General features: G+C 42.5%; 2 protein-coding genes across 2 annotated transcripts; both read right to left on the reverse strand.

Annotated features, from left to right (window-relative positions):
• Positions 1–1,358: 1,358 nt before the first annotated feature.
• Positions 1,359–2,327, reverse strand: LOC135746883 (trace amine-associated receptor 13c-like). The gene has a single exon (XM_065265562.1). It carries the CDS (start codon positions 2,325–2,327, stop codon positions 1,359–1,361), a length of 969 nt encoding a protein of 322 aa, XP_065121634.1.
• An 11,099-nt stretch (positions 2,328–13,426) lies between these two features.
• On the reverse strand, positions 13,427–14,395 carry LOC135739205 (trace amine-associated receptor 13c-like). Its single transcript, XM_073815976.1, has 2 exons — positions 14,333–14,395; positions 13,427–14,221 (listed from the first exon to the last, which is right to left on the reverse strand). Exons 1-2 carry the CDS (start codon positions 14,393–14,395, stop codon positions 13,427–13,429), a joined length of 858 nt encoding a protein of 285 aa, XP_073672077.1.
• Between the last annotated feature and the right edge of the window lie 2,445 nt (positions 14,396–16,840).

Consider the following 16,840-nt stretch of genomic DNA (forward strand, 5'->3'; position numbering starts at 1 on the left):
AAGAACGAACATGTTTACATGGAAACAAAGAAAATACTTTTTTTGGGGGGGCTGACCGGCACTTAGAAAATGCACTACTTATACAAAAACCCTTGCAAGAACCTCATTTTTGTGCCTATTGACCTCAAACTTAAAACATAACTTTTTTAGACTTGTGGCTTTTGCACTCTTAGAACAGATGTGTTAAAAACAACACATTAGTGTTGATTCTGGGACAACACATTAAATGCATTGTCCCAGAATCCACCCATTTCTGTGTTATTATTGAAACAACACATTTTGTGTTACTTTTACACACAAAATCAACAGAAAACGACACATAATTTGTTAAAAAAATAACACACCCTTTTTAAGAGTGTGGGATCATTGCATTTGCAGGTTTCATACAGATATTTATCATTAAGTTTTTAAGTAATAATAAAATGTTCTGCAAAAAAAAAATTATTCCAATGGACTTCAGCGTCTCTAACTTTTTTCATTTTTAACTTAAAATAATTTTGGAAACCTGGAAAATGAAGCTCAAAATGTCTTCTTTCTAATGATACCATAGTTATTTTTATACTCTAAATGATTTAGTAAAAACAACCCTTTTAGGAGCTGTTTACACTTGGTATTAAGATGCGTTTTATGTCGATCAGATCACAAGTGGACGAGAGAGACACATTACGTTTACTGGGAAAATATCTTTGCTCAATTGACCTCTTGGCTACTGACATGATCAAGACAGAAATGTATCTGAGAAATTAATTACAGTAAACTTTGAATGTAAATTATAATTGTTATGCTTTTCTATTTAAAATGTGTGCAGGGACTTAAGGGTCCTGTTAACACCTCTATGCTGCATTTAATCCACCAAAGCATTATTAAAAGTGTGAAACAAAGTAGATTGGCAGACCGATGCAATAGTTGCTCTTCATGCAGGTCAGTGTCAGGACTTGCACATTCATGTTAGAAATGTTCAGATAGCCAACAGTCATTTAATCACATAAAAAATTGATTAAAATAATTTAATTTTGTTACTAATCAAGCTTTATGAGACATTTTTATAGAATGGTATCATTGTTTCATCTATACATATAACTGCAATATTGATTCTGATGGATTTAAGACTAAACACAGAATTTTTTTATTAGAATACACCTTTACACATGTAACCTATAACTTATATATTTGGCCTGCAGTTTCCATAAACATTTACACAGTTGACAGAAGCTTTTATCCAAAGCGACTTACAGTGCAGTACAAGGTACATCATTATCAGTATGTGTGTTCCTTCAGTTTGAACCAAGCAATCCCAGCAGTATGGATGTGATATTTGTAGTTAAAACTTAAAATATAAATTAACAGTAAAATAGCAGTTATGCTGTCTTAAATATTATGGATAGATTTAGGATGTGTTTCACTGATGTTCTAAACCAGGGGTAAAATATAGCATAGATGAGAGGATTCAGAGCTGAATTAATATACAACATCCATAACATAACATATGCTATAACAGAAGTCATTCTTGTGTTTAGTGTTAGAGATAAAATATAATAGGGAATCCAGCAAAACAGATAAACCGTCACAATGATTCCTAATGTCAGAGCTGCTTTGCTCTCAGATTTCCTCCTCATTGAACCTTCTGTTAGATGTTTTCCACTCCTCATCAGAGAGTTTATAACTTTCACTTGCTGATGTGCCACATAGAAGATTCTCAAATATAAAGTTATAATGATGGTACAAGGAAGCTGGAAAGACAGAAACACGTCAATGATTGTGAGTGCAAAAGTAGTCATAATTGTACATCGTCCATAACATGTGTATTTTCTTTGTGAGGTACTTGTAACAATTGAAATGTTATAAGTTGAAGAGAAAAAACAGAAAACACTAATAATCATAATTGTTCTAGCCGTTGTTATTTTCTGTGGGTACAGCAGAGGGTGACACACAGCCACATAACGGTCAACAGCTATTAAAACTAAATTACTCAGAGATGCAGAGAGGAGAAATCCCATGGTTATTGAAAACAGTCTACAGATAGTGTCTCCAAAGTACCAACATGTTTCAATCAATTTAATTGCCTCCAAGGGCATGACAATAAGTCCTATGAGCAGGTCTGCCACAGCCAGAGAGAGAATGAGCATGTTGGTTGGAGTGTGAAGCTTCTTGAAGTGAGAGATGGAGATGATCACCAGCAGATTCAGAAACACAGTCCATACTGACAACACTGAAAAAAACACATACATGATATTGTATTCATGTGTGGAGCGTTTTGTCTTGATGCATGATGAGTTAATGGCAGGAAAGCAGTACTGAGTCTCACGATCTTCTGTCTCATAGGCCATGAGTAAAGTCTCCTCCTGTTAAGAGTTTGATCTGATCTCCTTTCTGTTCTGTACTTTTATACAGTATCTGAATCAGACTGATTCAACTCTTTTACCACCCACTCTGATGCAACATTGTTTTTCAATGGATATTATTTTGACCTTTTTTATTTCCTTTTTAGATGTTTTCGAATGATGAGCTCAGATGCAAAACCCTCTAAGGGGCGGATCACACAGAACACATTTTACGGCAGTGAGATGCCCCATTTTTTATTGTTTTCTATGGGCAGTCAGCGTTTTGTGTGCTGTTAATGTCTGCTGAAATCTCTGTTAATGTTTGCAGCATGCTGCATGTTTGCTGGTGTGCGTACGCATGGTTTTGTAAAAGTTTTTGCGTAGGCTATTTTTGGCTTTTGTGCGTACGTAGACTTTTAGTAAGGATCCTACGCCCAGTTTTATAAATGAGGCCCCTGGTATTCCTCCTGTGTTATTAGGAGCACTGTAGCCCCTGACTAAAACTTTTAGGAGCACAAGTATAAAATGTAGGGCACACCTTAAATCAGCCTGCAATGCGATTATTCAAATTTTTTCAAAAACAACTGCATTACTAAAATACTTAATACACTTTAACTGTATGCAGTTGTTGCACATGTCTATAATGAACACTTAATGAAACTTTCAGAATAGGAAGTTAAAGGCGCTCTAAGCGAATTGAAGTGTTTTAGATCATAAAACATTTTTTGTTACATACCGGAAACATCTCCTCACTATCTGCTTGCTGCCTGTCCGCTGATCAAACTGTAAAAAAACGCGATCTCTGTAGACAGCCCAGGCTTCACAAACGGCAATATCAACAAGTGGCCAAACCTAGCATCACAAAACAAAACAAAGTATTCCAGCCAATAAACGACAAAAGGATTTGGGGGTGGGGGTTGGGCGCGTTCATGAAAGCATGGAAGCGAGGGGGAGGGGGAGGAGTTAGCTACGCTCCGTCTGTTTGAAAACAGTTTCAAACGTCAACAATAACTAATGTCTCGCAGATTCGCTTAAAGAGCCTTTAAGAACCATACAACCCCCTTCTCTTATTCTAGGCATAGGATACATACATATACAATCTGTTAGATAGCATATTGCAATGAGATGAGTGGCATGCATACACTTGTATCCTTTACACGTTTCTCATCTTCTTTCATGCATAATGAATCATGCATAAACTACATTTATTCATTCAAATGTTTTATAGATTTTGCGCTCAATTGCACTACAAAAAGGACACCTTAAAATGTTTCCCAAAACAGGAAATAGACTGAACGGTTTACAGTATGTAACAGAAGTACATGGGCCATAACTTTTAGCTCATTTATAGTTATTTTGTTGTGTTTTTAATTTATAAAATGCACACATGAGGGACCTGTTCCTCAATCTAAAGTTTTGTAACAAAGGTGACCTCCTTAGTAGTTTATTAACTGGTATAAAACAAACACAGGTAAACATACAATACAATATGATACACTAACTTTAGTACATGATTGCAAACGCTTAGGTTACTCACGTAACCCCGGTTCCCTGAAATAACGGGAACGAAGCATTGCGTCAGTTTGCTGACGCTATGGGGGAAACTCCTGTTTACTCTGTGATTGAAGCCTATTGGTTAACGTCTGTAGAAAATACAGACCAATGACGTTTGAGCCCGCGCGGGGGCGTGACACACGTCCCTATATAAGCCGGAAAAATACGTCAAGAGCTCATTATTATTCGACTGAAGCGCGCAGCCGAATAACACTCGCTGCGTAGACGTTTGTAGCACGGCCAGCGACGCAATGCTTCGTTCCCGTTATTTCAGGGAACCGGGGTTACGCGAGTAACCTAAGCGTTCCCTTTCAATACGGTTCACTTCGCATTGCGTCAGTTTGCTGACGCTATGGGGGAACGTAATCCCATCCCGCCGTGCATACACAACAGACTGAGGTGCCCTTACCGGAGAGACACTGCATGTGGCCCTAACCCAGCGTATACATAGCTCTAGCGAGCGCAAGTGTAAGCACCATATATGAGACAGTAATACGCATACAGTGAAGTTTCTAAACGCACCATAATGCATATACAATAGAGCACGAGACGGCGGGTTCCCTGAGCGCGCCGCGAGCTGTGCATGATTTATTAATAGGTAGCCATGACGGTGAAGGCGCACCGTGAAGGCATACAGAAACGCAGTCGCGTGAATCATTAAGCCGATAAGACCTGTGCTTGTAAGGCAGGGACATCCAGGCTGTAAAATCTGACAAACGTAGACGGCGAGGACCAGCCGGCCGCGTTACAAATGTCAAAGATAGAAATCCCCGTAGACCAAGCCCAAAATGAAGCCATACCCCTCGTGGAGTGAGCTTTTAAACCAACTGGACAATGTTCATTCAGGGAGGCGTAAGCCAAAGCAATGGCTTCGACGATCCATTTAGATAGCCTCTGTTTAGTGAGCGGCATACCTAAAGAATGTTGCGCGAAGCTCACGAACAGCTGATCTGACTTGCGGTATGAGGCAGAACGGTCCGTGTATATTCTTAACGCTCTGACGGGGCAGAGCGTGTTCGGGGTTTGTTCGCCGTCCGTCGGCGGGAGGGCGAGAAGTGAAACCACCTGCACTCTAAATGGCGTGGTCAAAACTTTAGTAATGTATCCCGCTCTCGGTCTAAGGATCACTTTGCTATCGTTAGGACCGAATTCCAGACACGACGGGTCAATTGAAAACGCATGTAAATCGTCCACTCGTTTAACCGATGCCAACGCCAGGAGGAGAGCGGTTTTAAACGAGAGAGCGCGCCGGTCAGCCTGCTCGAGGGGCTCGAAAGGGGGACCGCGCAGCGCTTTCAGAACCATGGACAGATCCCAAGACGGGACCGTGTTAGGTCGCGGTGGGTTTAGTCTGCGAGCGCCTCTGAGGAATTTAATGATGAGATCATGTTTTCCCACGGTGTGACCGGCTATAAGGGCGTGATTTGCCGTTATCGCCGCCACATATACTTTAAGCGTCGAGGGCGCGCGACCGCCGTCCAGCATTTCCTGTAGAAAGGAGAGAATATGCTCCACTTCACAGGTGTTTGGGTTTAACTTTTTCGTCGTGCACCAGTCAGAAAAAATAACCACTTTTGAGCGTAAAGGCGCCTGGTAGATGGGGCCCTAGCTTCAGTTAAAGTATTTAACACTCGTCCTGAAAGGCGTGACGGTTGCCGTTCAGAGACCAAACGTGTAGGTTCCATAGCTCCGGCTGTGGATGCCATATCGTCCCTCTCGCCTGAGATAGGAGGTCTTTCCTCAGCGGTACTGGCCATGGTGCTGATGTTTTCAGCTGCCATAGGTCGGGGAGCCACGGTTGATTGTGCCAAAACGGGGCGATCAGAATCATCGCGCATTTCGTCTCTCTTATCCTCTGAAGGACCTGTGGTAACAGAGCCACCGGAGGAAAAGCATACAGAAGACACGCCGGCCATGTTTGCGACAGGGCATCGTGGTGTCTCGAGAAGAAGATCGGGCAATGCGCGTTCTCGTCGGATGCAAACAGATCGATCTCCGCTCGGCCGAAGACGGTCCATATTTTCTCGACCGTCTGAGGATGCAGCCTCCATTCTCCCGGCGGCGGACCGCTGCGCGAGAGAATGTCTGCACCCGTATTGGCTACACCCGGTACGTGAGTCGCTTTCAACGAACGTACGTTCGCGTGAGCCCATAATAAAAGCCGTTTTGCCAGCCTGGATAGGGAGCGAGATCTCAGCCCTCCTTGGTGGTTTATGAACGAGACCACCGTCATACTGTCCGACCGCACTAGAACGTGTTGATGTTGGAGTTTCGGACGAAAGTGTCGTAGCGCTAAGATAACCGCCCACATCTCGAGGTGGTTGATATGTAGCTGAGACAACTGGTTGTTCCACGCACTGAAGGCGGGCTCGCCGTCGCAGTGAGCGCCCCAACCCGTCGCAGACGCATCCGTAGTCACCACTTTCCTCCTGCTCACGGAGCCGAGCTCCGTGCCCGAGAGGAAAAGGTGAGGGGATGTCCATATCGAAAGCGCTTTCACGCAGCTGTACGTGATTTTGATTAATAAGCGGCCCGACAACCAAGCACGGGGCGGAACTTTCGCTTTCAACCAAAACTGAAGCGGTCTCATGAACAGCATTCCCAACGGTATTAGTGGGGATGCTGCTGCCATCAGACCCAGCACTTTTTGGAATCGTTTGAGAGGGAGATGTGAACCCGCTTTGAACGATGGCGCCTCGCGTCTGACCGTGAGCGCGCGTTCCTGTGTAAGCCATGCCCGCATCTTTAACGAGTCGAGCGTCGTGCCTAAGAACGCGATTCGCTGCGTGGGGGTGAGCAAACTCTTCTGGAGGTTGATTTTGAACCCTAAATTCTCCAAATGCTGGAGTACAACGGTCTTGTGCGCAATAATTTCCCTCTCTGACTGGGCTAGAATAAGCCAATCGTTGAGGTAATTCAATATTCGGATGCCGCTCTGTCTGAGAGGGGCGAGAGCCGCATCCGCACATTTGGTAAATGTGCGTGGTGCCAGAGATAATCCGAAGGGCAGAACTTTGTACTGGTATGCTGTCCCGTCGAACGCGAATCTTAGAAACGGCCTGTGACGTGGTGCTATCGGAATGTGAAAGTAAGCGTCTTTCAGATCCACTGATATGAACCAATCGCCTGGTCGAATTAACGCCATGATTCGTCTGGCTGTAAGCATTTTGAATGGCCGTTTGGCAAGAGCGCGATTCAAAACGCGTAGATCCAATATCGGTCTGAGGTCGCCGTCTTTCTTTGGAACGAGAAAATAACGACTGTAAAAGCCTGATTCGCTTTGATCCGCCGGGACCGTCTCTATCGCGTCTTTTAGCAATAAAGAACGCACCTCTTCCCTGAGGATCTGCATGCGATCGTCTGGGACAGTGGTGTAGAGAACACCGCGAAACCGGGGTGGTCTCAGAGCGAATTGAAGTGAATAACCGTGTTGGATTACGTTTAGAATCCAGCCCGGCATACCGGGTGTGGATTGCCAAACGTGAAGTTTGACGGCGAGCGTCGATATGCTTATGGACATTAAGCCGTTTGTGTGTGTGTGTGTGTGTGTGTGTGTACAGAGGAGGAAATTTTCTCTTTTTGTGAAAAGGTAAAAATCTGTTTTTCGCTGTTACAGCGGGGGTGTGTCCAGCGCCCGAGGGGACGGAAACACGCAGAACTTTCGAGGGCGGGCCGGCCGAAGCGAGACCAGAGCCCCTTTTCCTCCTCAGACTCTCTTCAGGGAGGCGGCGCCGGCGTCGGTCCAGCGTGATCCGGGGACCGCGGCGTCGAGGCGGGCCAGCCGGTCGTGCAGGACGCTGGCGCTTGACCTCCGGTTCAGCTCTCTGCTGGGGTTGAGCTGGTGCTGGCTTAGGGCGCTGAGCTGGCGGCGGTTTTGGGCGGCCGATCCCAGACGCTGAGGCAGATCGTTTCGGTAGGAAATGCCGCATGGCTTGCGACAAATTCTGTGCCTCAGTGAAGCGCTGGGTGAACCCCTCCACAGCAGAGCCGAAGAGCCCCGACAGCGACACGGGCGAGTCAAGAAGGGCAACCCGATCCGTATCCTTGATCTCCGTCAGGTTCAGCCACAGATGTCTCTCCAGAACAACCAGGCTGGCCATGGCTCTTCCTACAGCCTGAGTGGCGACTTTAGTAGCGCGAAGGGCCAAATCAGTCGCACTGCGCAGGTCTTTGAAGGTCGACGGGTCCGGGCCTGCCTCGTCCATGTCACGGAGGAGTTTTGCCTGGTACACCTGCAGCACCGCCATCGTATGGAGAGCGGATGCGGCGTGGCCGTCGGCCGTGTAAGATTTAAACGCCAGGGTTGATGTCAGACGGCAGGGCTTTGACGGATGGTTCATCTTCGCTCTCCATCCGCCGGCTGAAGACGGGCAGAGATGGGCGGCGACAGTTTCCTCGAGCGGCGGCATCTTCGTGTAGCCGTGTTCGTCGGCGCTGTCCACTACGGAGAGGATGTGGGAGACGGCGCTCTGAGCTCGAGTGGAGTGGGGAGCACGCCAGGATTTGGTGAGCTCCTGGTGAACCTCAGGAAAGAACGGCGCCTGCCGCTGGTGGGATGATTGACGGCGCCCGGGCTGCAGAAACCACTCATCCAGCCGGCTGAGTTGAGGCTCTGACGGCGGCGACCACTGAATGTTGAGCTCCGCTGTAGCTTGTGTCAGGATGCGGATAAGCTCAGAGTCGTGAGGACGCGACTCGGTTGGTTCCTCAGCGGCGGCGGCGTGGGCGTCGTCATCCGAAGCCGCCCAATCCTCTAACTCCTCAGAGGATGACATCATCTCCAAATTGTCACCGGACCCAAAGGAGACCATGCCGCTAGCACTCGGCAGGGGGCGTTGGTCCTCATGGACGAAGGTGACGGGATGACGGCGGGGAGACAGAGCACGCGGGGGATGAGCCGGCGTGGACTCGGTCTCGGGGCGTCTTCCAGCTTCACGGCTCCGCTGCTGTTTAGGCGGGAGAGCACGGGAAGCCTTCCTTTTAAAGAAGTCGAGGCGGGAGCGCAGCACTTCGATGGGAAGGAGCTCGCAGTGGGCGCAGCCCGCCTCGGTGAGTACGGCCTCGGCGTGGGCAGGACCCAGACAGACGACGCACTCTTTGTGGAGATCCTCCACAGGCAAAGGGGCTCGTGTTTGCTAGATATTTTGTTAGGCCATGCCATGTTTCATGTTTGTTACTGTTTTGCTTAATAAACTGCATTTGGGTCATCTCCTCTCAGTGAATGCTTCATGACAGGACTTCGTAATAAAAGACTTAAACAAAACACAACTTTTACATAACAGTCACGCATTCAGACGTGGTGATCACTGTGGGATTATGGGGTCCTCATCCACAGTTCCCACAGTGAAACGAGTCTTTACCTCAAAACCCCATGGCATTAACCCTCTGGGGTCTAAGGGGTTTTTAGGGCCCTTGGGAAGTTTTGACATGCACTGACATTTGTGCTTTTTTCAGTTGCTTGAAAACATATTAATGGCAAAAGTCTCATAACACTGTGTTCATCACAAACTGGGCTACAATATCATATAATCAACATGTATGTACATGTTTGTATTTTTGAGAGAAAAATGTTTATGCGTAGTTTTTGAAAAAGCAAAATTTTTAAGTCACTGATATAACTCCACAAAACTCATTCTAAACATGTTTTCCCAAGACTTTCCAAACTAGATCTAGTAGTCTAGAGTTTTTTCTTCAAAATGATGTGAAAATCATATGGCCTACTCAATCACATAAAGCAAGATATTGATTTACAATTTCTAAGACACTTTTGCTTGTGAAAGGCTGTATGCATGGAGGCGGGAAAGCTCCTGAATAATCAGTGATTGACAGCTGAGAGACAAAAGAGTTGAATAATGAGCCACTTATGAGCCTTGTGTGGATGTTCAACAGGAATAACTTTCTCTGTAGTAAAACCATGATAAGGTTTACTTTTCAATATAATGTAAATACACACACACACACACACACACACATTATATATATTTATATATATTTCTATTGAAATATTTTCTATTAATTTCACAAGTATAAGTTACCTTTTAAAAACCATAGTAGCTTAATCATGGTAAAGATACTGTTTGGCCATCTTAACATGAACACACTTCAACCCAGGGTTAGTGTTTGGTTGGCCAGCGAGAGGTTTACTTTTGTGCAGTAAAAAGCTCAAAAGAACAACTGCCTATCGTTGTCTGGACTCTTATTTGTGTATTTGTAATCATTATAGTAGAAACACAACAAGGGACACGCGTGGTAAACGTATCAATGTTTGTTTACAACCGCCGCCATTACCTCACGTGTTGATCATGAAAGCAGTGAATGTGTGCACACGCGAGTGATCCTGTGTTTAATAAACTTGCTGTGCGGAGATATGCGCTTAGACGCAACTAAATAAGGATTGTACTGTTTGGAATCGCGTATTATATAAGAATACCAAAAAGCGCGTCGAGTTTCCTGACTCGCGTGTTTGTGTATGTGTGTTCCAATCGCGTGAACTGTTTGACGGAAGAACAAAGAAAACACTCGCGTCTGGAGATACTGACACACATACGCAAGGAAATAAGGATTTATGTCATGTTTGGTGCAATCGGATGGAACAACAAGGAATGGAGAGACTGGATTGTGGATTGCATATCCATTGACTGCAGGAGGCACGAGTCATGCATATGGATGTTTCTGCTCATTCACTTCAATGGCGCGGGGGTGTGGCGATCCGATCTCATTACAGATAATGAGGTAACTGGCGAAATACGGTACTTCTCCTCCTTCTCATACAGTTTAAACCGAATGACAATATCTGTTTTCAATTTCACTTATATCATTTAAAAGGAGACATTCCAAGCATTATGTAGACATTTATCTTTTGTTTCTACACCAAGTATTCGTTAAGTTACAGTTTATTTTTCTGACGCGTTTCTGAAAGGACTTCACTGAGGGAGAGAGAACAGAACGTGCATCATGTTTATTTTCTTAATTTTGCGAAAAGCACAACATTCTGTTTTTATTGGGAGTGGACAGAAAAAAACTAGACACTTTAACGTTTGAAATGATGTATAAATCATATCTGTATGTCAAAAATCAGCAGAGTAATTTAAGTCTCTTTGCGGAGTGATTGAAAAATAAAGAGTTTGCGGCGCCCGCGCCACCGTCAACCCCAGAGTGTTAAACACAAAATCCTTTTCTGTCATATACTTCAGCAAACAAAAAATAACATGGCTTGGCAAACAATATTTTCGGTTCTAAAAAATGGTGCCAGTACCAGTAAAATCAAACATGCAAACCTTAATAAATTGCGTTGTGTAAATAATCTCCTCCCAAAAAAAATTTGTCTGAAAGGGAAACTCTTAAAAATGCATATCCAATAAGGTAAGCAAAAATAACTAATGGTGGTTTGTGCTGGCGGAAGCTGTTAGTAAATCTGGCCCTATGTTTTTATTGTATTATATACATGCCGTTTTATTGATCAATTATAGATTCACAGCTAATCAAACTAATGCACTTTCCTTTAGCACATTTTAAGACCATTGGGAAAAGATTATAAAAAATTCAAAACACTGCCTTAATGTCAGAGCCCTAATATATTTTCTGTAAGAAAAAAAGTACAGTGTAAATAGTTTGGGTGCCCAATGCTGCTTTACCTTTTTTTAAATTTAAAAATGGGAATTAACATGTTGAAGACAATTCTTACTTATTGCAGAAGTGTAGATATCTTTTATAGCAGGAAGTTTGAATAAGGCTGTTTTTCTACCTTATTTTCAATTGCAGTGAAATAGTGTCTGGTTTTGTAACTCAATCTGGATAAATGCATTTGTTAAATGCCTTAATTGTAGCTCATTTACTTGGGCCCAATTTTATTATGTTATTTAAGGAGTGTGATGTTAATACCTTTGCTTCTTTTGATATTTGAGTATTTAAACCCGCATTGGAATTTAACCTCTGCATTTAACTCCAGTGAGTCGTGGTCGTGAGCATCTTGGTCATTTCCTGCCTGCATTAAGAATCGAATCTGCAACCTTTCGGTTACAAGTCAGACTTTATAATCACGAGGCCACAACTGCCCACACTCAACATAGGCAAATGTGATTGGCATGCAACAAAAATGCAAATCTGTATTTTTTGAAAGGGTAAAACCCCAGTGACAGCTGGGGTTTACAAATATTTGTACTTTTTTCTGACAGTGTACTGTCAAGTTTGTCCACGATAGCATAAATTGATACAGGTATTGTGAATTTTATTTACTTTAGGCCATGTGTCTACAATGTTGTTTTTTGAAGGCACATGTCCTGCATATTTGGTTCCAACTCTACTCCAACACACCTGCCTCTAATTTTTAGGTAGCCCTGAACAACTTGATTAGCAGGTTTATGTGTGTTTGATTGGGGTTTTCTAGCTAATATCTGCAGGACAGCTGCCCTCTAGGAGAAACCCATGCTTTAGGCGAATAACAATTCAGGTTTAGTGTTTTTTCAGGACATGAATGCATATGCCATAACTGTTTACAGAAAGGTCGACAACTCATTCTAAATTTACGGTGTAGACAGAAACAATAGATTTTTTGTTTTACTTCGTTTTTTCCGCATCTGCTTTAGGAAGGCAGACATAATGGCTTTTTTATACATCTAATCTTAAAGTTTATTGTCATATACATGTGGTCAATCTGATTTTGATCTTCGTAATAAGAATTGGCTTCCTAGTAAGAAGGTAACGTGATTTGTCCTAGACACAGTAACAATATCTTTGCTAGATTGAGCTCTTGGCTACTGAAATGATCAAGACAGAAATGTGTCTAATAAATCAATTAAAGTGAACTCTGAAGGGCAATTATATTATGCTTTGTTATGCTTTGCTATTCAAATTGTGTGCAGGGTTTTGAGGGTCCTTTTAACACCTATATGCTGTATCTAATCCACCAAAGCATCATTAGAAGTGTGTAACAAACTCACATGTAAGTAGATTGACAGACTGATGCAATAGTTGCTTTTCATGCAGGTCAGTGTCATGTCTTGCATGTTCATGTGAGAATGTTCAGTTAGCCAACAGTCAATTATGCTCACAAAAATTATTCATTAAATAGTTTAACTTAGTGACTAATCAAGCTTAATGAGACAGTTTTAATGTACTTGTTTTATCTATAACTGCAATGTTGATTCTGATGCATTTAAGATTAAACATCGTATTTTGTTTTTTATTAGTGTAAACATTTACACATGTAGCCTATATCTATATATTTGACCGGCAGTTTCCATTAACATTTACACAGTTGTCAGACGTTTTTATCCAAAGCAATTACATTGCAGTACAAGGTACAGTATACATTATTTTCAGGATGTGTGTTGCCTCAGTTCAACCTGAGCAATCCCAGCATTATGAATGTGACATTTGTAGTTAAAACTTGAATGCCTTTATTATAAATATATTGAACCAGCAAACACTCTTTTAAACCCTACAAAATGTAAGCGTAATATCTTTTATTGAACCCCTTCACTGACCGATTTAAACAATGCTAGTTAATCCAGATCCTTAATTATTATTATAATATACAAGAACAATAGCAGTTATGCTGGCATAAATATTTTGGACAGGTTTAGGATGTGTTTAACTGATGTTCTAAACCAGGGGTAAAATATAGCATAGATGAGAGGATTCAGACCTGAATTAATATACAACATCCATAACATAAAATAGGCTATAATAGAAGTCATACTTGTGTTTGGTGTTAAAGATAAACTATAATAGGGAATCCAGCAAAACAGATAAACCGTCACAATGATTCCTAATGTCAGAGCGGCTTTGCTCTCAGATTTCCTCCTCACTGAACCTTCTGTTAGATGTTTTCCACTCCTCATCAGAGAGTTTATAACTTTCACTTGTTGATGTGCGACATAAAAGATTCTCAAATATAAAGTTATAATTAGGGAACAAGGAAGCAGGAAAAACAGGAACAGGTCAATGATTGTCCAGGCAAAAATAATAATAACTGTACATTCTCCATAACATTTGTATTTACTTTGTGAGGTAGTTATAATAACTGAAATGTTATAAGCTGAAGAGTAGAACCATGAAACACAGATAATAATTATTGTTCTAGTTGTTGTTATTTTCTGTGGGTACAGCAGAGGGTGACACACAGCCACATAACGGTCAACAGCTATTAAAACTAAATTACTCAGAGATGTATTGAGGAGCAATCCTACAATAAATAAAAACAATCTACAGATAGTGTCTCCAAAGTACCAACATGTTTCATTCAACCTAATTGTTTCCAAGGGCATGACAATAAGTCCAATTAGCAGGTCGGCCACAGCCAGAGAGAGAATGAGCATGTTGGTTGGAGTGTGAAGCTTCTTGAAGTGACAGATGGAGATGATCACCAGCAGATTCAGAAACACAGTCCATACTGACAGCAATGAAAAAAACACATACATGATATTGTATTCATGTGTGGAGCGTTTTGTCTTGATGCATGATGAGTTAATGGCAGGAAAGCAGTATTGAGTCTCATGATCTTCTGTCTCATAGGCCATGAGTAAAGTCTCCTCCTGTTAAGAGTTTGATCTGATCTCCTTACTGTTGTTTCATTTATACAGTATCTGAATCAGACTGACTCAACCCATTCACCACCCACTCTGATGTAACATTGTTTTTCAATGGATATTATTTTGACATTTTTTTAATTTCATTTTTACTATTTAGATATTTGTAATGAGCTCAGATGCAAAACCCTCAAAGGGGCAGATTACACAGAACACTTTTCTGCCAGTGACAGGTGTCATTTTTAATTTTTTTCTATGGGCAGTGAGCGTTTTGCTCAATTAACGCCTCACTTTTTTTGCCATTTGCAGAACCACACGTTTTTGCGAGAGCGCCTGATGTTGAAAAAGTAATTCCTGAATGTTAAAGTACCCAATGCCATTCACGTTATTCCATTGTCCAATTGAATGTGGGAAGAGATGGACCTTCCGTTGTTTGGACAGAAGTTTACTGTTGCTTGGAACAGCTGAAGATAGCACTCACTCATAATTTGAGGGTTTCAAGATGGCGCCTGTGTTTGGCTTTGCTGTCACTTATTTGTTTTCTCGCATATTTGTGATTGTACTCGTGCTATTTGTTGTTGTATCATCCCTGTCAGCTAACTATTGTGTGTCGGCTGCTATTAAGTATGATCGGCACACGTTGTTTCATATCAGAGACCTTATGGAGGACAATGGTAATTGGACCTGGTACAAACTTTTTCCAGCCCGTCTTTGAGTGCTCGTTGACGTAGCCAGAGTATTAACTGGTGTCTAAGGGACATGACCGGAGAAAAAGCGAGGATCTAGAGCGGGTGTCCAGATGAGGTTGAGGAGATATCGGGCATCTATGTTTACCCCAAGTGGGTCCGGATCGGAACAGGCAGAACAGTGCCTGCGGCAGGTTCCAATCAGCGTGTCTGGATATGGTCCAGTCGTATTCACACCACCTCTCTACGAAGTAAATTACAGCCAAGTTTTTCCAATTCGACAGACCCAGACACCAGGCTTACGGGAACGGGTTCTGCGCCCCGTGTCTTTATGTGGGAAAAGAAATGGAGCGAATCCTATTGCCCACGTGACCCAGTCAGCTGGATGTAACGTAAACCTGATTCGGGTTGCCTTGCTGAATGCTCGCTCTATAGCGAATAAAGCGTTTATATTGAATGATGTTTTTATCAAGGAACTCCAGGTTTTCGCAAAGCACACTCAACTGAGACAGCTCTTCTTAAAGTGTCAAGTGACATTCTGATGGCAGCAGATGTGGGCCAGTACACAGTGTTGGTTTTACTGGATCTTACCTCAGCGTTTGATACAGTTGACCATAAAATTTTGCTAAAGTGTTTGAAAATTGTTATTGGTTTATCTGGGTCTGTACTTCAGTGGTTTTCGTCTTATCTTACTGATCTAACTTTTTCTGTTGCGATAAACCAGATCATGTCCGACACTGTGCCTTTATCATGTGGAGTACCACAGGGATCAGTTTTAGGTCCTTTATTGTTTTTACTGTACATGACACCACTTGCTCAGAAAATTCAGTGTTTTAAGCATGTGTCTTATCACTTATATGCTGATGATATTCAGTTATACTGTTCTTTTAGGGAGTCTGAGTTTCACTTGCTGTCTAGTCTGTTGGAGTGTCTGTCTTGTATTAAAGAGTGGTTGGGCAGTAACTACCTTCAACTACATCCAAAAAAGACAGAAACTTTGATAATTGCCCCTGATAAGAAAATTCCACAGATCAGGCAACATCTTGGTTCCTTAGGCTCTTCTGTTCAGTCAAGCCTCAGGAACCTCGGTGTTGTATTTGATCAATCCATGTCTTTAGATCAACATTCAGGACAGATGGTTAAAAGCTGTTTTTATCACTTACGGAATGTTTCTAAAATGAGGAAAATGTTGACTAATGTAGATTTAGAGATGATTATACATGCTTTTATCTCTTCGCGTTTGGATTATTGTAATTCGCTTTTTACTTGTTTTAACAAACGTGTTTTAAATCGTCTTCAGATTGTTCAAAATTCAGCAGCGAGGCTTTTAACTGGAACTAGCAGGAGATCCCACATCACACCGGTATTATATTCTCTTCACTGGTTACCAATTAAATATAGAATTGATTTTAAAATTTTGGTCCTCACTTATAGAGCCCCTCATGGGAATGCTCCTGAGTATATTTTGGACCTGTTGACCCCCTATGCCTCTTCAAGAGCATTGAGGTCATCAGGTCAAAATTTGCTCATGGTCCCCAAAACTCATTTTAAAACTCGGGGGATCTTTCTTTTCAGTCAGTGGCCCCTAGACTGTGGAATGCGTTGCCCCTGTCTCTGCGTGTGGCTGATTCTGCTGATTCTTTTAAAGTGCAACTAAAGACACACTTATTTAGACAAGCATTTAGCTGACTGGGCTTTTATGTTGTCATCCCTGTTGTAGTGTGGTGTATTATTTTAGAGTTTAAGTTTT

Source organism: Paramisgurnus dabryanus, chromosome 10 (assembly GCF_030506205.2).
Source record: "Paramisgurnus dabryanus chromosome 10, PD_genome_1.1, whole genome shotgun sequence".
Lineage (NCBI taxonomy): Eukaryota > Metazoa > Chordata > Actinopteri > Cypriniformes > Cobitidae > Paramisgurnus > Paramisgurnus dabryanus.

Excerpts from the sequence above, each read along its gene's own strand:
- LOC135746883 (XM_065265562.1), bottom strand. The coding sequence starts at position 2,327 with ATGGCCTATGAGACAGAAGATCGTGAGACTCAGTACTGCTTTCCTGCC.
- LOC135739205 (XM_073815976.1), bottom strand. The coding sequence starts at position 14,395 with ATGGCCTATGAGACAGAAGATCATGAGACTCAATACTGCTTTCCTGCC. Across the intron at positions 14,222-14,332 it reads CTGCCATTAACTCATCATGC|TTCAAGAAGCTTCACACTCC; the intron begins ATCAAGACAAAA and ends TCCATCTGTCAC.